The 22379-nt window shown below is 40.1% G+C and overlaps 1 protein-coding gene and 1 long non-coding RNA gene across 9 annotated transcripts in view; both read left to right on the top strand.

Annotated features, from left to right (window-relative positions):
- The window catches only part of RAB30 (RAB30, member RAS oncogene family), a 76408-nt gene that overhangs the window by 38921 nt on the left and 15108 nt on the right, over positions 1-22379 (top strand). For 7 of the 8 annotated variants that reach the window (XM_011373128.2, XM_011373127.2, XM_011373129.2 and 4 more), the window contains 2 exons: positions 14446-14546; positions 17637-17720. In XM_011373128.2, the coding sequence (XP_011371430.1) occupies positions 14454-14546; positions 17637-17720 (177 nt within the window). In that variant the 5' untranslated portion in view covers positions 14446-14453. Of the gene's footprint in view, positions 1-7854; positions 7876-14445; positions 14547-17636; positions 17721-22379 lie in introns of those variants that run through there. The other variant, XM_023538341.1, reaches the window with a different exon arrangement.
- Positions 22031-22379, top strand: part of LOC111747334 — a 1846-nt gene continuing 1497 nt past the window's right edge. Inside the window, exon 1 of the long non-coding RNA XR_002783503.1 lies at positions 22031-22366. This is a non-coding gene — a long non-coding RNA (uncharacterized LOC111747334). The remainder of the gene's footprint in view (positions 22367-22379) is intronic.

Genomic DNA, 22379 nt, shown 5'->3' with positions numbered 1-22379 from the left:
TAAAACCCCCTGGGTAGCCTCCCATTGCACTCAGAATGAAATTTCAACTCTGCCCTGGCTGACCAAGCTCTGTGTGACCTGCCATGCATCTGTCTCTCAGCCTCTTCTCATTGACCATGCACCCAGCCTCATTTTTCTGGTTTTGGTTCCTTCAGCATGTCAAGTTTGTTGTCACTTTAGGGCCTTTGCACTACCTGACCCTTCAGTCTGCAGTGCTTTTCTTTCAATCTTCATGTGCTTGGCTCTTTGGTATTCAAATCTCATCTTAAATATAGCCACCTCAGAGAGGCCCTCTCTGACAATCCAGTCTAAAATAGCTGTCTAGTCAGCCTCTGTCCCTTCCTCCTATTTTAATTCTCTACTAGCACTTGTCACTGTTTGATATTTTTCTTATTCATTTATGTCTATGGTCATTTCTTCATTCATTCATTGCTCTACTTTATGCCCTGGAATGAAGGTTCTATGAGAGGGGGACTTGGCTTGCTCATGCCTGTAGCCCTTGTCCTGGACCAGTGACTCGCCCATAGTAGATGTTGAGTACAAATGTATGGAATGAGTGCATATGTTTTTCTCTCCTGTAAAATGGTGTGGCTAATACTCTGTCTCAGAGTTGTTGAAGACTTACATTATCTAATTTGATAACACATGTAAAGTGAATAGTTCTGTGTCCAGCACACTTTATTTAATAAATAGAAACTGTATTATTTTTTAAGTATCTGGTTCATCATAGACATTCAACAAATATTAGTTCTCTCTCTTTCTTGCAATCTAGATCCCCTGCAGCATTTTATATTTAAATAACCTGCACTCTGAACAAAGTGAAAAGTACTCTCCAGTCAGGTATGACTTTATATTTTTTTTCTGAAGAAAAGTACTCTCCAGTCAGATATAACTTTATATTTTTTTTCTGAAGAAATGATTTATATTTTTTTCTGAAGAAAAGCACTATTCATTCTATTCATATTCTGTCCCTTGTCCCCTAATACACACAAGAACACTGTATTATAACAAGGTTTGGCTTTCTCTGGGGAAATTATAATTTTCTTTTTCTCTTTGGTTATATGATCTTTGCCAATTAATCCTCTGTAGGCTCCAAATGTTTTGGGGTTTGATTTCCTCATCCTGATGTTTAGGTTCTCTGAGAAGTATTCCCAGCTTTTGTGTGTCCTAATCATTTTTTTCTTTTGCATTTATTTAATATTTATTTAGCATCTACTAAGTGCCAGTCATGAGGATACAGGTAGGAATTCACAGGGGCCTCTGTCCTTAAGGTCTAGTGGAGGAAGCAGGAAAACATAAATCAGTGAGGATAATAAAGTGTCTGTGGAATGTAATGGAAGCACAAAGGCGGGTGTGGCCAATTCACTTGGAGGGAGAAGGAAGGTTTCAGAGGTATGTGGCTGCTCACCGGCCAGCAAGGAGAGTAAAGGTGTGGAAGGATGACCCTGCCTCAGGGTCCACACTTTGGGAGCCTAGTGTGGCTGTGTGATCACAGTGGTAGCGGTAAGTCAAAAATCACAAGAAGCAACGCCGGAGAGAGAAGAGCAGGGGCTGAGTCATGGGTGTCTCTGTGTGCCCTGCTAGGGAATGTGAACTTTCTGCAATGGTAGCAATGACAGAGGTGGCATTTAACATTTGTCGAACGCTTCCCCTATGCCAGATTCTCTTCTTCATGCTTTATTGCATTAATTCTTTTAATTTGTACAGTAACCATGTGAGACAGGAACTGTTATTCCACCTATTTACACATAAAGAAACATAAGCACCAAGAGGGTAGGAAACTTGCCCAAAGTCACGCGACTCATAAAAGCGGAGGCAGGACTAAGGCTCAGACAGTTTAGCTTTAAAGTTCACCCTCTTTACCAGGGCACTGTACTTCCTCTCAGATGGCTCTGTCTAGGCAGCCTGGAGGCCCTGAGGATATTTAAGTGTGGAAATGACGTGGTCAAATTAGTTCTTTGGAAAGGTTGCCGTGAGTCACATTGCATCTTGTACAGGGGTTGGTTTCTAAAAGCATCAAAGGCAAAGAGTGGAGAATTACATTTTTCCCTAAAGTGAGGAGTATCTGAGTAAGGTTTGTTATGGTAGTGGTGGCATGTCATGTCTCAGCCAGCCCAGTGCAGCAGCTTTTCCCCTAGCCTTGGAACAGAGGGCAGTCTTTGGTCAACACAGATGTAAGAGGTGAATAGTTGGTTTGTGTTGAGCGGCCCTGTTGTCTGAAAAGCACAAGAACATCACACTCCTGTGGAAACTGAGCCCCTCGGTGAGGACAGCAAACTCAGCCACCCCTCTTACTTTCTCCATGGCCCACCCTCACTTAGTGGGCAGCCGAGTCCCCAAATCACCAAGACAGTGATTTTCCCTGTCCTCATTACTCTCCTAAGAGGAGTGGTATGGATGTAAGTTAGGCCTGTGGATGATGATAGAGTGGAATAAGGGCTGCATATGAGTGGGAAAGCAGGAAGAAGGCAGAGAAAGCAGGCAGAGCAGGGCAGCTGCTGCCCAGGTATGAAAGGTTGGGACCAATGAAGATCGGGGCAGGGGGACTGGAGAATGAAGATGTGAGACATGTAAAGGAGGTTAAATATTCTGGACCCACTGACCGACTGGATTTGTTCCCTTCAAGCTTTTTCTAATCTGAAAACTTTGTTCATCATTATATCTTTCTGTTTTCAAAGTCTGACAAAATCCCTTCTGGTTTTCAAATGTGTCAACCTTAGTAACGGTACTCTCCACAGTCCTGGCTTACGGCTACTGAACTAGGCTTGAGTCTTCTGTAGGTGTTAGGAACTTTGATGAATCCATCTATGCTGTGACAATGGTGTGATATTTCTGTTTTTTTTTTTTTTTGTTGTTGTTGTTGTTATAAACAGACATTAAATTAGGTCAGTTCTCTTGACAGCACTTGAAAAAGCCCTCCACTATGTTCTCTTACAGATTTTATGTTTAGTTCACTAATTTTTTGAAAACTGAATTGACTACTTTAAGGAAAACATTAACATGATTACAGTGATAAAAAGGAAACAAAACAGAACTACCCAGTGCATAGGAAAAAGAGAGAGAGAAGCACATCAAAATACTGACAGTAATTATGTCCCCTTTGGTCATTTATTTTCCCCTTTTCTGTGTTTCCTAATTTAAAAAAAAAATGTGTCTGAAGTACCTGCAAAATGTTAAAACCTTGTAAAAAAAAAAAAAAAGAAAAATTAAAAGAAAAGCTCCCTGTAATCCCATAATCCTAACACGTTCTTACTTTTGAAATGCCCTTGTTCACGTACATGTTTATCTTCCATAGCTGCCGTCCTGACAAATGCATCTTTGTGCATTCTTTTTATTTTATAGCCCATTATCAACATTATTTCATATTTCTACATAGTTTTCATAAATGGCATTTCTAAGGGCTGCCCCGCATTCCACGGTGTTGATGTTCCACACTGAACTAGTGGACATTTGGACCGTTTCCAGTTCTCTGAGATAAGACATAATGAGCATTTTTGTTCATTTAGTGTTTCAAATTTGTTCAGTTCTTTCCTTAAATTGAATCCCCAGCAGTGAGCTCACTGTAGGGAAGGTTTGAACTGTATGATGGGTTTGGTATGTACTGAGTAAGATCGTGATTTTTAGAAGAGATGGTCATAAGCTGTGTACATGTGTACCTGTCTCATGTTTCCCTCACTCGTGCTGAGCTCCTATGATATTTTAACAAAGTGTATCGTTTCTAAATGTCATGTTTATTGAAGAAAATTTAGAAAAGATATAAATATATAAAGAAAGGAATAAACTATGCATAATCCTACCTTGCAGAAGTAAGCATTCAAAAAATGTATTTCCTTCCAAGTGTATTTTTCATAATGTTACATCATGCGGCTCTATGAAAGTATAACCTCTTCTCTGTTGTTGGATGGAGGTTTTACTCCTGTATTTCAGGAGGCTATTCTAAGTAATGTGGGAATGAACTTTCTTGTGCATAAATCTTTGTGCACATCTTGGAATCATTCCTTAGGAAAATCCCCAGAAGCAGGATTGCTAGGTCAAAGATTATGGACACTGTTAAGCCTTTTGATGAGTATTGAAAACTTGGTATTGAAGAGAGTTATGCCACCTGCTTAGAAGTCTGTAAGAGACCTGCTGGATGAGAGCTGATGAGGGCCTGAGCCAGGTGGGTGCAGTGGAGACCAAGGTGGAGCAGAGGGGGAATTCAAGCTACATATCTGACAGAAAATCTGCAGGCCTTGGTAACAGATGGCTTATGGCATGCTCTGTGTGTGTGGGTGTTAGGGGACCATGCTGAGAGAGAATTTTTACCTTATTTTCCACATTGGAATTTGCCAGGATGCAGATAAGATAATTTACAGGAAAGCATTTATCAAACCTGAGGTGCTGTGTAGATGTAAAAGCTTATTGATAGTAATGGTAATTAAGAAATCCCACCCAACAGGGTTGTTTCGAGGATGAAATGGGCTGGTGTATGTAAAGTACCTACACCCTAGACAAATAGTCATTCTCTTGAGTGACACAAGACCTGGCACAAACTTGGGAGACAAACTTAGGAGAATTCCTCAAGTTTGCTTCCCTTTTACTTTTCCTGCTTCCAGTGAGGAAGGAATCTGTTTAAATAGCTGACAAGGGTACAGCATGGAGTGACAATCTTCTGGCAGGGAAGGAGATACCTCTGTCCTTGGTAGGCCTTGAGTCCTTCTGGCAGAGAGAAACCTTGAGCCCACTTGTGGGCTGAAGCCCTGACCTCTGGCTGTCTGGCCAGGCTGCATTGTGTGTTCAGTCTTGGGGAGGAGACTGAAGATGCTGATAAGGAGGCCCTTCTGGTCCCCTCCAGACAGGCGCAGGAAAGCTGCTGCAGAGGAAAGATTAGAAACAGTCCCTGATTTAGTGAACACAGCAGGGAATGCAGCAGGACAAACACCCCACCCCTAGCTCTTTGCGGGTGCTATTGTTTATTGTTGGAGGAGCGCGACAGAAGGAGGCTGGCCTGCTTGTGCAGAAGACGGAAACAGCAAGTTGGGTCTGGAAAGGCCTTTCTGAGATCAACTCGACAAACATGTTTTGCAGACAGAAGCACTCATCTTGGAAAGGGATTAATGAGTGGGAATGGTATCTTTCTTTCCCTCCAGGAAATGAGGTGCCAGTATTTTCAGGAGCATCCAAGACTCTATCAAGCACCTGCACCCATGTGCTATGATAAAAACAAATTATCTCTATCTGGGGAGTTAACCAAATGGGGACCTAGGTGGGTCCAATGCAGTGCCCGCCCCCACCCCTTCTCTTTTCACCTCTGTAGGAAACCAAATCTGTGCTCAGTGCAGTGATACCTTCTCACTATGGGAGGTGACAGATCACTATTACCTCAGCAAGATTATTTATGCATTTGCTTTGGTTAATGCTGATTAAATGTTGTTTCAAGGCTTGATTTCTCATTTTCCTTACATGTCTGAGTATTCCAAATCTATCGTGTATTTCTAGTAAATAGGAAAATATAAAAGACAGTATAGAAAGAATAAAATAATAAGATGTCTTCTTGTCTTGCTTTTTGAGAATAATGTTATGAAGATCTCAAGTCTACTTTATTTTTTATTTTTATTTATTTTTTTACTTGTATTTAAAAATATTCCCAAGGGCTGCTTTTGAGCTCCCTTCCATTGATGGATTCATGTCAGCCTCCCTGGCAGTTATACCTATGACTTTGCTTAGAAAGGGTTTATCTTTACAGACCTTATTTGTCCTAGCAGCAGCTCTGATTTAGAGTCAGGGGACCCATGTATATTCTTCTGACTGTTGCTAGCATGCCACATGGCCCAAGGCAAGTCACTCTTGATTTCAAATCCCCTTTCTGTAACATGGGGAGAAAAAGACAGGCTCCTCCTGATTCTTCAGGAAGATTCTGTGTCAACGTGCAGTGCAAGTAATTTTTGAGTAGTAATACGTGATACAAATGTGCAAGAGTTTTATTTTTATTAGTGACAGAAATAAACTGTTTTTCAATCCATTGCTTTTGGTTGTCATATAGTGGACACTTGGTATTGAGAGAAGTTGGTATGAAAGAATGAATCCACTGTGTAGGGACTTGCTGTGCTGAGATTTGGTTTAATGAAGAAGCAGTGGTACAGCCACCATTAGGTGCAAAAAACAACCCCAAAGTCTGAGTGAGACAGTCCTTCCCTGCCACATGAAAGGCTGCAGTAGAACAAAGAAAAAGGCAGAAAGATAGAAACAGAGCACCCCATATTATTTTAAAAGGGACTTTCTCACTATGTTAGGAAAACTGGCTTGCCTTTCTAGCACTACTGTAAACTGAATGGAAGGGCAGAGTATAATTTGTTAGGAGTTCAAGGTTATCTTTTTTGCTAGAAAGAGCTAGATACTGTAGCCTCCCCAGAGGCACACTAGTTTTCTTTTGCATTCTTCCAGAAATACTTTATGCACATCCAGATAAATAATTATATGCTCCCCATTCATAGCATACACACCATTTTTAATCTTGATTCTTTCACTTAATGCATCTTGCAGATGTCCATAGCAGATTGTGTGGTACATTGATGTATAGTTTCCAAAATCTGTACAACCATTTTCCTGCTGACGGATTTTTAGGTTGTTTCATATTTGCTGCTGCAAATATTGTTGTAATGAATATCATACTCCTTGTATCTTTGTATACATGTATCAGTATAAGTGTGGAATAGATTCCTAGAAGTGGAGTTGCTAGGTCAGAGGGTTTGTAATAGCCTTTTTTGATTTAAATCAATATTGCCCTCTATAGAGGCTGCATTGATTTATCTCCCACCAGTGGTATGTTGCATTTCTCTATACTCTATACTCTCTCCCATGCAGAGTGAACTTTGCCAGTCAGGGATGAAAAATGGTTTCTGATTATACATTCATTATAGTTTTCATTATAAATTATAATTTATATTTAAAATTAAAATTTATAATTATAATTTATCATTATGAATTTTAAGTTCATTAGAATTTGATTTACTTTTATGAGTGAAGCTGATCATTTAAAAAATATATGTGCTATTTTTATTTCCTGTCTTGTAAACCGTCTGCTCATGTCCTTTATCCATTTTTTTCTATAGAGTCATTCAATTTTTCTTATTAATTTGTAGGAACTCTATGCATTTAAGGATGTTAGCCCTTAGTTATATGTATTTCTGATATTTTAATCAGTTCATCTTTTATTATTTTGTCATATAGAATTTTAAAAAAATTTAATTATTCAAATTGGTCAATCTCTTTATTCTATGGCCTTGATTTTGAGTAATCCCCACTTTAAGATTTTACACATACTTTCCTCTAGTAATTTAATGCTTTTAGTTTTTAAATCCAAATATTTACTCCATCTGAAATTTATTTTAGCATAAGGAGTTTGATAGAGTTCCAATTTAACTTTTTCCCAGAAAGACCTTGGTTTTGAATCCTGCACTTTTATTCACTGGCTGTGTAATTTAGAACAAATTAAACTTTCTGAACCTCAATTTCCTTATCTGTGTAATGGGAATAATAATAATAATACCTGATGAGGCTGCTGGAAGATTAACTAAGATTGTACATGAAAAATATTTAGCACAGTTCCTGGCACATGGTAAGCGTTCAAATCATGTTCCAAATACCCAAAAAGCTGAGAAAACATAGCATGTTCCAGCAAAGGAGAGAAGTTCTAGGTGGCTAAGATACAGAGGTCAACTTGCAACTCACTAGTGTGTGACTTAGAGTGAGTCACTTTGTCATCTAAACCCTCAATAAGGACTAGCTCCTGAGAATGTTGGCAGGTCCACATTAGATCACATCTGTGAAAACATTGTGTAACGGATAAGTGGCTGGAGATTATGATCTGGTGAATGAGGAGCAGCCATGGCACAGGTAGGTGTTTGATATCCCAAGGAAAATAATTACCTTGCAATAACATGAAATTAGCAGCTGATGTAAAGCAAGTGAGCTTGCAGCCAGTTGATTATAGCAATGTTTAGTAATTGCCTTCTAGTAATTATGCAATAATGAGCTTCCTGAGACAGAACCTTGTTAGAGTGAAAGATGGATCAAATGTTTTCAATTCAGTGTATACATCTTGAACACAGCAGTGGGCTATGCAGATGTGAGTGTCTTGCTGAAGCATGTTTCTTGTCCTTAAGGACAGCAGGGGCAACAGACATGTAGAGCATTGCCTCCTCCACCAGGCAGAAGCACAGGTGGAGATATACTTGGAGGAAGGTCCATAGTGCTCTGGGATTTTCCAGGCAGGAGACACTTCACCTGCAGAGCCCCATGCATCTGCCAGTCTGAACCCAGGCTCTGAAGTCTGGCCCACATTCTAAAGAACCCCAGCCCAGTAATACCTTCTTCAGTGTCACTTGTTGCCCTTTTTTATTTCTCTGTTTGGTTGTTTTGAATTCATCAGGCACGTCTTGTTTCTCATGCCCTGCCCACGTACCTCCATAGCTTCTTGGTGGGCCTGGTATTGTGCTTAGGGCCTCTGTTTCTACTAGACCTGACAACTCAGATTTTCCCTGGGTAGGGTTGTTAGATTAAATATAGGATGCTCAGTTAAATTTGAATTTCAGATAAACAATAATGTTTTACTGTAAGTGTGTTCCATGCAACATTTGGGTCACACTTTTATACTAAGGAATTATTCATATGTCCCATGTCATATTTGGAACGAACATATTGAAATGTATTTGTTGCTATCTGAAATTCAGATTTAACTGGGTGTCTCGCTTCTCCTTCTTTCCCTCCCTCCTCCTCTTTCTTGCTCCCTTCCTTCCTTTTCGTAGCAACCCTACATCATTAGCCCTGATTGCAAATGCTATAAAATGTTCCATGGAGCCCTAGTAGCAAGGGATGTTAAAAGATGTTATATGATAATAGAATTCTGAGGTAAAATCATGTTTGGTAAATTCTGGATTAAACAAAATTAGCTGGTTTTCTTTATTATGGGAATTTTCAGAGCCTTTTAAATTTACAGTGTTGGGTTATAGTATTTAGTATTTCTCCTAGGTATGTCACTATCCTCCCCCTCCCCACTCCTGAGTATTTCGAGTCATAGGAGCAAATGTCGAATGGATGCTGATGGTCTCTGTTTGTAGACCATGAGTTCTGATTTTAGGTTTTGGGAAAATACTAATCTATAGAAAACAGCAATAACAAAAAACTTTGTATAATGTTATGGTTCTATTTTTGTTTTAAAAAATCCATAAATTTTTAAAATATACATATAGATGTGAGTATATGTAAATAAAAAACTAAAGGGATGTATACCATAATGTTAACTGTAATTATTCCTAGGAGTGTGGGTAGGGAAAGAGATTATTGGTGATTCTTTTCTCTCCTTTTTGTTTGGCTGTATGTTTTGCCCTCTGTATATATGATTCTTGTCAGAAAGGTTAAAGAAAACAACATTTGATCATTCTATTTTTAAAAAGGTCACTACTCCATATATTATCTTATTTGCCTCTCAAGCAACTCAGTGATATAGATTCTAATATTATAGGTTCTACTATTATCCCCATTTTATAGATGAGGACACTACATAGCTCTGTAGTTTCTCTGTAGATCCCAGACCCAGATCACTTAATTTCATTATCATGCTGCTTCTGTCCTGGGAAGGGGCTGTGGCACCTAGGCACCCAACCCCCTCAATTACAGACCCTGAATGAGAAAAGGACATGAGTGAGATACATGGGTTTTGAACAAGGACAAGTTCTCAAAATATCATTTTCTTCGGCAGAGGCCTGGGTCAGAAGATGGGGCAGGCACCTGGCCTTCTGTTCACCGGAAGCCTTGATTTTATCTCTTACATGGAGCCGAAAGGGCAGGGGGGAAAATGTTCTTATGTACAACAGTGAATACATTATTTTAAAGGTCACTTTGATAAATGGTGTATGTTGCCAGAATCAAATTGCTTAGAACGTTTTTTCTTTTTAACCTTTTCCTAGTACATCTTGTTTCCTGTATCATTTTTTTTTTTTTACTTATTTTTTTTCTTTTCCTCGCCTATTTTTCCTTTCTGAATCTTATGCGTATATCCATTTATTTAGAGCTATCATGGTGATTATGGTATTTGAGATTTTGCTTGTTTATCTGAATAGTGTTCCTGTGCCCAGTACTTAGTTACATGGATGAATGATGACTCAATTGTGAGTATTCAGGGAAAACTCTGAGTCCATCTCCTAAATGAGACGGACTCAGAGGGCAAAATGAGTGCTTATATGATCTGGAATCTATGTGGCTCTATTGATGTGGGTGTGCTGCTTCCAGAACAGGAGGATTCTAGAAATGCTACAGTTCACAGCATTCTAGGGTTCCAGTCAGCTGAGCCTCCGGCCCTCATGACAACTATAGCAACACTGTCAATCACAAGGCAGAGGATAGCAGCATCCTATTTCAGAAGGAGCCGGGCTTTGGAGTTTGATTGATCTGCGTTTGAATTCCAGTCTTAAGACTAACTAGCTGTGTGACTTCAGCATAACCTCTCTGTGCCTCAGTCTCATCTTCTGTAAGCTTGATAATAATATTATCTACCTCATAGGGTTGTTTGTAAGGATTAAATGAGTGAATACATGTAGAAGAGAACCTGGTACATAATAAACATTGAAGAAGTATTAGCTATTATTATTATTATTAACAATAATGGCATAAAAAAATTTTACAATAGTGGTTGGCCGGTAGCACATCTTGGGACTGTTTGCTCCCCACACGAGGTGTGACTTTGTTGTCCATTTAGGGCTGAGTGTAACTAACTGCCTCCAAATGGATTTCCCTTCCCAGGAAGCTGTCTCATCACATGGTGATCGGCGATGCCTGAGCTCTGACCTTACTTACCAAACAGAAGGGCTTCCTCAGAGAATATTCTGAGCTTATCATTCAGCAGTGTGTTTTCTATTAGAAATAAAACAGTAACTGCAGCAGGTAACCCGGAGTTTACAGTCCAGCCTTAGCGCCAGATATTCCACAGTTTTAAAGAGACCAAACATGTTTTCTCTAGAGATTTATTTAAAAAACAAACAACAAAAAAAGTCTCAACAGAGTATTAAAGTAATTTCTTATAGAAAGGAGAAGGGCCTTGACTTTTATCTGCGCCTTGCTCCACGTGGTAAGCACATGAGACTTGACTATGAGTGCTGACTCTGACCAAGTAACTCTTCTCCTTCTTTTCCTGAAGATGCATAATTTAGGTACTGTTAACCTCTTAGGAGCCCTGTTTCTTAGGTTTTAGTTTTGGGTGTTCTCCTTTGGATTCCCTGCTCGTTTCTTGACTTCTGCCAAAGATGGAAAGTAAAGTGTGGCAAACAATCGAAGCTCAGAAAAAGAATGTGGCCCCATTCTGTCTTCTCTGTCATTGACTTAGGAAAGCAGTGAGTTATGGTCCATGGTGGTCCACAGAACCTCATGACTTTCTACTATCCTTGTGCCTGTCTTTGAGATTTATTTTCTTTTCACTGTTAACAACTTTATCGAGTTTTAATTAACATACCATGTCCCTGAGTTTTTTTCTCAGAGTTTGACTTTGATTCTTATTTAAACTACTATAGTGCAGTAGAGTTTTGGATTTGAAGGTAGAGGAGGAGAGAAGGGAAATCACATTTCTTAAGTGCTCACCCTTCATGATTTGATTCATCTGATCTTTCTTAAGCTTCTACCATAAGCCAGGTATTGTGAAAGGAACTACAAGGTAGTGGTTCAAGGACAAATGGATCCTGGACCTAGGCCATCTGGATTTGAATCCCAGCTCCACAGGTTAAGTGGGACCCACCATTAAGTGAGACCTTAACAACTTTTTATATAACTTCTCTTATGCTTCAGTCAATTTAAGATTCTAATAGTGTCCACCTGATTGTTTTGAGGATGAAATGAATTAATAATATAGAGTAAGATGATGATGATGATGACAATGACAGTAATGAGATGGGTTGGGATCATGGCTCAGCCAGACACTTCATTACTCTCATGCCACTCATGGTTGTGCATGTATGTGTGCATGTGTGTGTGCGTGTGTGTGTCTGTATGTGTATGTGTGTAGGGCGGAGGTGCTGAAGGATGGTGTTGGAGTGTGGAAAGATATGTATAAGTACAGTGAAGCATGGTGAGTATTACTAAAGGAGAGGGGAAGGGTATTGTGGGAGCATATAGCAGGGGAGCCCAGCCTCCCTCATAGGTCAGAGAAGTGCACTAGAGAGAGTGATGTTTAAGCTGATATCTAAAGGAGGAATAAAAGTTGGCTAGGCTGTGGATGGTGAGGGGAGGTTGTGTTCTGTGTTTTGGGCAGAAGGAACAGTATATGTGAAGATCTGAAGAGAAAATGCAGTGATGTTTAAGAAACTGAAGAAATACAGTGAGCTTAGAGCATGGCATGTGAGGAGAGTGGTCAGAGATGACACTGGCAATAATGAAGGCAGAAACCAGACCATGGAACATTTGAGTCATATTGAAGAGTTGGGAGCTCTGAAAGCCAGATACTGTTCTTGGGGGTTTCATTAATTCCTTCAGGCATCACAACTCTGTGATATAGGTTTTATTAGCTTCATTTGTTGCTGGGGAAGTTAAGGATCTAAAAAAAATTGCTACTTGCCAGAAGGCACAGATTTAGAAGGCAGTATAGTCAGGATTTGAACCTAGGTTTCTCTGGTTCCAAAGTTAGAGTTCTTTTGATGACACCATATTCTTCTGAAGTTGAGGGCTGGCTGTTGGCTTTCTGACTTCTGGATACATTCTTAATTTCCTTTAACTTCTGTTGACTCACCTGAAAAATAGGTACCATATTACTAAATACCAGCCTCACAGATGTGTGAAAACAAATGGGAATATTCATAAAGGACCTAGTACAGTGTCTGGTATATAACAAGTTCAGCAACTGCTTTTGGACCCAGGTTCTTGACAGAGAAATGTTTTTCCTTCATGGTCCCATAAACTGAGACAGAACCCCACGAACTGCTACCTGCATGTGGCTTAGTTTTCAGTCATCTTTCCAAGTATCAGTTGAAATCCACATAGAAATCACCTTTGCATCCAGGAAATCAGCTCCTCTAAAGACTTGACGGGTCTCAGTGCAGTGGACTCTCCTTTTGCCTTGCAACCCTACAGTCATTTGTGCTTCAGCTGGTAGGAGTGACCCTGAGGCTTCTCTAGTTTTTTCAAGCATCCTTCCCCTAATGGGCTTGCTGCAGGGGCAAGTGTTCCTTTTCCTCCTCCTCCAGAGTCTACCAGGCTTGTTTTGCCTGTACCTTATAGAATGAGCTCTGCTGCAGATTTGAACTGAATTTAACTTTGTTGTTGTTGTAACTTTTCTCATGTTGGTCTTGAGGGCAGAGATTGTCTCATCTCTGTATTTCCTATGGTAATTAGCATAGTACTATCATATATACTCAGTAGCTTACAATTGTTTTCACTAGGATAGGGCTTTATGAATAACAGGGCTCTTTTGTATAGATTTTTTTTTTCGTAATCTTTACAACAGTCCTCTGAAGTAGATAGAACATGTAGTATTCTTTTTAGCACAATTGGAGAAACTAAGGCCTTCACTTAAGCAATATGACCATGAATTCTTTAATTCTAAAGGAGACATTTAGGTGTAACTCTGTTCCATGGGGTAGGAAAATAAAGCTGAAAGATGTGATCCCTTCCATCAAGGATGAGGCAGACATTTGAGCAGATAATCGTATATAGCAAGTGAGGTTTTAAGACAGAGGAATGATGAAAGTCTTTAACTTTATTTGGGGAAGATCAGCGAAAACCTCAGGAAGAGCTGGTTGCACTGGGCCTTAAAGGATTGACTTCATGAGGCAGAAAAGGTGGGAGGGAGGCTGTCCCAGACAAGGGAAATGCCATATACCAAATCCCATAGCATGGCTGGTAGCATGTGTATAGCCCCAGCATGGGGTGGTGGTAGAAGAAAAAGATTGCAATATCTCCCACTGGTAAGACCCCAAGACTTACAAGAAACTGAAAGGTTCCTTCCTAAGTATCTTTACCTCCATTCAGGCTCCCAGCCCCTAGATCTTCTTCCGAGGGGCATATACGGCCTATACGTGAACCACCTTTAAGCTTTGGATGGGCTCTCCTTTGCCCTGCTTCCTTGCACTCTCAGCTTGTCCACACGTAGATTTGTAATCTCCTTTCTATGCTAAAAGAAAACAAATCTTATCACATGAACGACCTGCGACCTGACTACTTGGAAGAATAAAGGTTACCAGGTGAAAGAACATCTGTGTCATTTACTCTTTGTGGCGTGAGATAACTGGGAAGGAATAAAGTCCATCAGTGACCAGACACCTGTGTTCCTCTTGCTGGCAGAGTCACCAGAGGGGAGCATTAAATTGCTCTTCAAATGAATCAGACCTGTTGTTTCTGAGCAGACAAGGCTGGTGCAGCTTGAGCTCTGTGGGCAAGTCTGACCAGGCCCCTTCTCACTCTTGCCTGTATTTGTTTGCCTTGCAGCTGTGTAAATGAGTATGGAAGATTATGATTTCCTGTTTAAAATTGTTTTAATTGGCAATGCTGGTGTGGGGAAGACGTGCCTAGTCCGACGATTCACTCAGGTAAGAGATCTCGAAAGTCCAGGGTTGGCCTTTTCGGTCTGGCCTGCAGGGTTAAGGGAACCTAATAGGATGAGTGACTGGCCTAGCGCCAGCCTCTTGGCTGCTAATTCTTAATGTACCCTTTGAAGGTGCACCGGCTTTGTAGCCTGCACTAGAGTTTTTTAAACCATCTCAAGGAGGCCTGGTTCCGTGGGTCACCACCACCCTGCTACGCTTCTTGGTGCTTCCCTTAATGAAAGGGGTAAGTAGTTTTCATTCAGTGTGCAGTATCAAAAATGGTTTATTACATTAAAAAATAGATCATTAGTTAATTATAATCCGAAGGTGGAAACAAATGAATCTGGATATCAAATTAAACCTAAATATTAATTTTTAAAAAACTTAAATACAAATAAACCAAACTCCCTGCCTATGCCCTCTGATACCTCCCAGAAAACTGGGTGAATCATTTTGGTTCAGAATCAAATATGCTGATTTTTCTAGATCTATTAAATGGAGATGAAATGAGACCAGTGAAGGACTATTTGAACTAAATTAAGTGTTCTCTTTGAGGTGAGCCCTTATCACATGGTCTTAGTACAAGTTTCCTTTGGGGCTGCCCTTTTGAGAATTACTGCCAGAGATTACATACCTATTTTTATACAAGAATGAGTAGGAAATCATTCTGAGGTTGACCTTCTTTTGTGTTTTCCCAGAAAAATATGAATGGTATCCGTTTAAGGATTATCATGCGTGCATCTTACATTTTCATAAAGTGCTAGTTGGGAAAGTTGAGACTAGCTCTTCTAAGGCACAGGGCATCCTGGTGTCATGAAAAGAATATTGGCTTGAGAGTCAAGACACAGGTCCCAGCTCTGCCCCTGGCTCATCCTGTGAGCCTGGGTAAGTTACTCACCCTTTCTGGGCCTCCTGCCGTCCTGCTGCACACAAGTAGCCTGGTGATTTCCAAGACTCCTTGCAGCTCTGACATTCTGTGATTCTGTTCTGTCAGAAACTGGAGAGCCAGATCCAATAACACACAAACAGCTTTAGGGCAGAGAGTCATCTCTGGAAATGCCAGAGTTTTCCCTATGATAATGAACACAGAAAAGAACTCAGTGCTTTTTACTAAGCCTTAGTCTGGCGAAATCAAAAGTAACAAGCTAATGCATCTGAGCTTAGTCCACCAACATGGCGCATTGCATTGGAAATGCCAGCTGGTTTTACTTCCATCTAACATTAGTAATTTTTTCTGCTTTTGGCAGGAGGACAAAACTGCAGACATGTAGAGAAGTTTATACTCCTTTTTCATAAAAACTCTCTTGACCTTGTTTTATTACTGAAAGATTCTCTCATTTTACAGATGAAGAACTCAGGTCTAGAGGGATGAAATGACGTCTTTGCATCTCATGGCCTGTTAGTAGCAAGGCTAGGATTAGAACCCAGGTCTCCTGGTTCTCAGCCTGATCATTGTTATCTTTCACATATTCTAAGCTCTGAGACCATTGAAGTCTTGCTTTTCTCTTTAAAAGTATAAAGCTTATCATTTGAGGTAAAAAAAGCTTCCATTTTTGAACACTAATTTTTACCAATAAACACACCACCTCTTATTTTTCATTTCTGTCTACTTTGTACCCTTCCCAGTCCCCCAACTACTCCCAAAATTCATATTTCATAGGCAGGATCATGTTTGTTTTGTTATTTAGTAGACAGTTAAAATGAATTGGATTCAGCTGTTTTTGAAGCGTGAGGAATTGGGGAACAAAATGATAGAGAAGTCATTGGGAAGGATTTGTTTTTATTTTTTGGCATTTGTTAGACTGCAAAACAGCTGGAGCTATAAACTTGAAGCTTAGCAGCCTTGTGTTTGAGCCAAACCAAAATAGAAGAAAATTGATTCAATATTTGTAAGTAAAGTTATGAATGTTTATATTTATATCTTTTGCAGACATGCAATGGAACATTTCCTGTTGTTTTGAAGCCTAGTCTTTTAAGTTTAAACTTTAATTGAAGAATTCTCTTGTTAGGGAATGGACTTAATTAAAAGTGCCCCAATCTTAGCTGCCAGAGCTAATAAAGTCTATTTTACTTTAATTTCTGGAAATTCTGGACTATAAATGAAGAGGGAAGGGAAACTAGGTAAAGTATTCTTTTCTGTTAGAATTCCTTCCTACCTCCAACTCCCTCCCTAAGCTTGCGGGAAGTATTATGTACAGTACATTACATTATACAAGTAATTTTGCTAAAATCTTTCTATTTCAGCTTCCAGTTTAATGTTAAGCTTGTTTTTGTTTTTGAAATGCTTACATCAGCCTCAAACTCATTGAATTTGAGACCCAGAGAAGGGGACTGGTTTGCTTGAGGTCACACAGATATCCTAAGGCTGCTGCCTCCTGGATTAGTGCTATTTCTACTATACTTTCTCACTGAATGACATTGTTTTCTTTGATTATCTTCCCAATATCGTTGGTCTTGGTCTCATGTAATCATATATGTATGGTACATTGCACTGAGGGAAATAGTTATCACCCTAAGGGCAGGAGAAAATCCAAAAGCTTCACTGTACCATTCATCTTTCTCACACTGATTTCTCATTTTTTTTCATATTGGTTGTCCACTCCTATGGCTGCCCATGTCATAGACTGATAACCAGTTTTAATCTTCCTTGATTTTACCTCTCTTAGAGCACTTATACATTTCGCCTTCACTATAACAATCCTGATCTCACCCCTGTGGTTCCCCGTCCCTTGATCTTATCCTTGGGCTGATTTTTGTTTCATTCTTTGAAATCAGATCCCCTTGCCCTTTCCCAGTTCTCTCCCTTCACCCTCTGTCTTCCTCTCCTTTTCTTTGCCCCCCTTTCCCTTTCTTTTTCTTTCAGAATTTCTCTCTTCTCCTTTCTCCCTCATTTCTCCTTCCCTCAAAACATACATACATACAAAATTAAATTAAACAGGGCTCCCATGACACTAACCAGAGTTCTCTTTACTGCTAGTTAACTCAGCCAGAGGAAGGGCTGGCAATCGTAGTTATGGGAGGAAGGAGGGAGGGAAGGGGAAATTTCATTTGAAAGATTTGCTTAATTGTTATTTTCCATTATTTATTCTCTAGGGTCTTTTTCCGCCTGGCCAAGGAGCCACAATTGGAGTTGATTTTATGATTAAGACAGTGGAGATTAACGGTGAAAAAGTAAAGGTAAGATGCTCAGTGTTCAGTAAGGTTTTTCTTGTGCTATGTGAAAAGAAGTAGTGTTTTCATAACATTTATTATATCTTCCACATTGAAAATAATATACTCTGCCATTGCAGCTTATTTCTGAAGTTCTTCTGTTCCCTTTATGGGGGCAGGAAGGGTTCTGGATGGTGTGTTTATAGATGGGAAGACAGAGAAAGAAGGGCTAAGGCAAGGTTGTCCTATCTTCTGTCATGTCAGAGGTGATGTGAAAACAAAGAAGAAAATTTGGAGGGGATCTCCCAAGTTGAGCCAATAAGCAGTGCTACCTTTTCTGAATAGCAGCCCCATGGAAGATTCTAGTGATTCCTACATTTGTTATGGGTCATTCAGTCATATCAATCATTTACTAGAGTTATTCTGTCTCCCATCATACCCTTATTTCTAGCAAGGGGGATATACTAAATGAGGGCTTCAGAAGGGCTCCATGTTCTCTCCCTTCCCCTTTGTGGCCTCTGGATGTTTTGGTATCTGTAAGAACTATGGTATGTCCAATACCGGGAGAGGGAGATAGTGTTTATCAAGTGACATACTATGTGTCAGTCTCTCTGCTAGATGATTTTACGTGTATTGTCCTATTTAATTTAATCCTTACTGTAAACCCTGTGTGGTAAATGGTAAATTATCTTTATTTTATGGATTTTAGAGAGGTTGAGAGACTTATCTGTGGCTTCATAGTTAGGAAGGGAAGTAGGCAGGATATGAACCAGTTTTGTGAGCTAAAGCACCCCGCTGCCTCCTTGGGGTCTCCCCTGCCATTAAAGAAGATGGGAATGAAGGCATAAGAAGCTTGTCACCTTGGAGCAAGGGAAGAAATCAGATGATGGAAAGAAATGTGAAGTTAGACTAAATTACGTGGAAGAAGGGTGCAAAGACCTGCCCGTCAGAGTTAGTGGAATTCCGTTGTCTGATCTTTCAGAGCTGAGGCCCATGGAAAGAAGCCATAACCCTGGCATCAAGTGCGCAGTGCAAACTGTGGCATCAGAGTCCCAGCTGGATCCCAACCTAAGCATTCCAAGTTTGAGTACATGTCATTTGTATCCTTCTCCCATATGTATCTGCACTCCAGCCTTCAAATGCTTTGGGAAGGGCAGAGAAGCTCCAGGATGCTCTTGTAGCATTTCATCGACACATAGAAATATAGGACGAGGCTCCTGAGTTGGAGGTAGAGGCTCTCCCAGTGTTTCTTCTAGCTCTGACTCCTCAGAGTAGTTCCTTACTCCAGATGTTTACACTAAATACAGTAGTGATGGAGAGCTGAGGGCTCTGGAAAACAAAATTATGGAGTGACATCTGTGTAAATGCCAACCGGAAAGCTCAGATTGGGGTGGAGATTAGGAGCAAGGGTGTGGGGATAGGAAGGAGACAGGAGTGTGCATGCAACAGGCATTGGCTGGAAGAGCCACTTGCAGCTCTCTGTTGTTCCAGCAGAGTGGATTGGGTTGCTATCCCTAAAAGTTAAGTGAAGATAACTACTGCTTCAGGCATTTTACTTGCAGGTGTTTGGGTTTCCCATTTATGTACATATATATGTGTGAATTAATTCTTTTGACTAGAATGTTAGTGCCTGCCGTGTGCCAGGCACTGGGAATGAGTACGAGTGAGTAAGAATTGGTCCTCACTGTTAATGAACACCTTCTTCTTCTTTCCTGAGTCCTCAGGTTTAGGCATTACATTTATTCCACTTTCTGTAAACCGTAACTTCATTTTTAAGTGCTTATTACACTCAGCTAAAAATCCATCTTTTTATAAGATCTGACTGTCTTGAGACCACAGGCTTCCCAAGAGCAAGGTTTGTGTCTGACTCATTTTGGTATTCACATCTAGTTTCTGTCCCCATTGCCTCTGTACCTCCTTTATTCATAAGGCTTGAGAGTTGGCTAATCTCCTCAACGGAGTCCTAACCAATTTGCCTGTGCATCTTTCTAGCCATATATGCAGAATCAAGATATAAAGTGACCCTATTTGACCACATTAATCCAATGGCCTTGTTAACACTTGGACACCTGAGGATCAACTTCCTTACTCTGTCAGTAGAAGAGGGCAGAGTTGCCCAGGCTTCACGCAAGAAACAGTTGTTGTCTTATTATTGTCTTTGTTCTTGAACAATTACAAAATACCTCTTCCTGGTGATATTTAAGTGTCTTTATGCTAGAGGTTTTCAGGCGTTCTCAGAGCCCCATGAAGACAATGGAAAAGAGCTCACCTGCCTGGCAAGTGGCAGAACAGGACCAGAGCCCAGGTCTCTCTCCTGACTTCTCCTCACCCCTGACCCCCAGCTTCCTCTACAAGTCTCATTCTTTCTAGGATGGCTCCCAGGATTGAAGTCAGGGAATCACAGGTATTAGAAAGGTTCTTGTAGCTATTAAGGCTTAGTGCTAAATCAGTAAAAGCAAAGTTGGGGAAGAGGCCCTTTACTTAAAGTGCTCTGCATTATGAAGGTGACCTTGGATAGAAAATATAATTAAAATATATATAGAATTTTCTGCTATCTATTGATATTTTTAAAGTCTATCTTAAATAAATGACTCATAAGTAAAACTAAGCTAGTCTATAACATTTTAACTTTAGGAGATTAATTATTATAGAAATAGAAGATTTTTTTGGAAGTCTCTCTGATCAGGTTCATTTTGCATAGATAGGAAAGTCTTGAAAGAATGCAAATATGTTTGCTTATTCAACCATTTGTCCATCCGTTTATTCATCTATCCTCTGTTATGGTGGATGCTTTGTGCCAAGCACTGTGTTAGATAAAGCATCTTTGCTCCCTAGTAACTTACTATCATCTAACTCAAATATTTTAGCCATGAAACCTTTATTATCCTACTAACCATTACCTGGACTTAATCAATCTTTCGTGATTCCACAAGCCTTTGTTCCTTCAGTTAGCCATCATTCAGATGTGTTCACCATGTACCACAGACTGTGTTAGGAAGACACTGGAAGGTTAGACTTAAATAAGAGCTAGCCCTTGCCCTCAAAGAACTCAGTCTAGCAAGGAGACACAGTAGTAAACCAATGATTACAGTACATTATTGTGATGGTGAGGCAATAGAGGTGTAAGTAGTGGTACAAAGAAGAGAGTAAACAGTATGTAGCCCCATGTTGGAGGTGAGAGTGGTTAGAAAGCCCATGGCTCTGATATTGAGAGCATGTCGACCAGCATGAGACTTACACTAGGAGACTTTCTCCTCCTAGTGCCTTTTTAATAGAACATTTCATATTTTATTATGGTTAGTTACCATTGTGTTTGTCCTCCCTATAGACGGTGCGCTCTTTGAGATAAGTGATTGTGTTTTATTCATCTTTGTAACCTTCCTGTGCTTAGCACAGTGCTCTGCATTTATTTGTGACCTGTAAATGCTGAAAAGGTGTAAATGAATTACAGAGAGAATGGTGAAATTGAGTTGAATAATAGAAGCAATAGAATACAGATATCCTCAAGAATCAACCGTAAGGCTGGAAACAGGCAGCCCCCTATGAGAAAGCAGCATACATACATCTTGACAAAACTATGCAGTCACTATTCTAGAAAATATTTTAGTGGCTTTACTTCTCAAAGCTGTCCTCAAGATGTGCCAGTCATAAGAACATGCTGATTTCTAATGATTACCAGAGTTAAATCCAATCACAACTGTTTTTAGAGACTCAGCGTGGCATTAAGACAGTAATCTGTTGTTCTAAGACACGTCTTGGCAGAAGGGAACCATGTCCCTAGGTTTGGGGCAGAGCAAAGAAATATCCTTTGTTCTGGCAAAAACCAGAGTATCTGTATGGTCGCCTTCAGTGTACACAGACTTTGATGTACATCATCAAAGGGCAGCTGCAGCTCTAAATCAAAGGAGAGCCTGTGTGCTGCTGAGTGGTGGCAGGGACTGTCGGTCACTCATGGTTTTCCTGGGCTAATCCTGGTATGAGCAGAGTGTGACACCACCTGACTCATCCTCTTTAGATACTGATGTACGTTGAAATCAGTCTCTGGGGGGCAAAGACAGCACAGTTAGGAAATGGAGTTTTCTGTTAACAAAGGGGAGGCATAAACTTGCCTAACCCCCTGGATTGTTGTAAAGGTTAGGTGAGGATGTCCATAAGTCTTTGAACAGCTTACTATTTGCCAGACACTCTATTTAGTGCAGGGAAAACATGAGTAAGATGGACCTGGACTTCCTCCTCATGAAGCTTTCAGTTTACTGAGGAAGACAGCCATTAAACAAATTATTACAGATAAATAAGTGGGTCAGGTGTTGTAATTCATGAGGGAGAATTACAGGATGAGTTTCAGGAGAGAATATCTGGGAGTAGGGGGTGGTAGTGATAGGGAACCTGGCCCAATCTGAAGATTCCAGAAGGCCTTCTGTAAGGAAATGATGTTCTGTTAATGGGGGTGAATGCATCTTGTGACATGTGAAATTTATGCAGTTAGAAGGGAAGATTATTATTGTTGTTGTTGTTGTTGTTGTTGTTATTTTCCAAGGCCTTCTGATTTGTTCTGCACTCAGCAGTCTCTCTAGAAAACAGTTCTCTTTCAGCAGCTTTCTGCTCTGTGGGGCAATTCAGGGAGAAGTGAGAAGTGTTTTGCCTTTTTCTTTGTTAAAACCATCAGTTATTAGGTCATAGAACTGG

This window comes from Pteropus vampyrus, unplaced genomic scaffold, assembly GCF_000151845.1.
Source record: "Pteropus vampyrus isolate Shadow unplaced genomic scaffold, Pvam_2.0 Scaffold218, whole genome shotgun sequence".
Taxonomy (NCBI): Eukaryota; Metazoa; Chordata; class Mammalia; order Chiroptera; family Pteropodidae; genus Pteropus; species Pteropus vampyrus.
The sequence above is the reverse complement of the archived record's forward strand: the minus strand, read 5'-3'. Positions and strand labels throughout refer to the sequence as shown.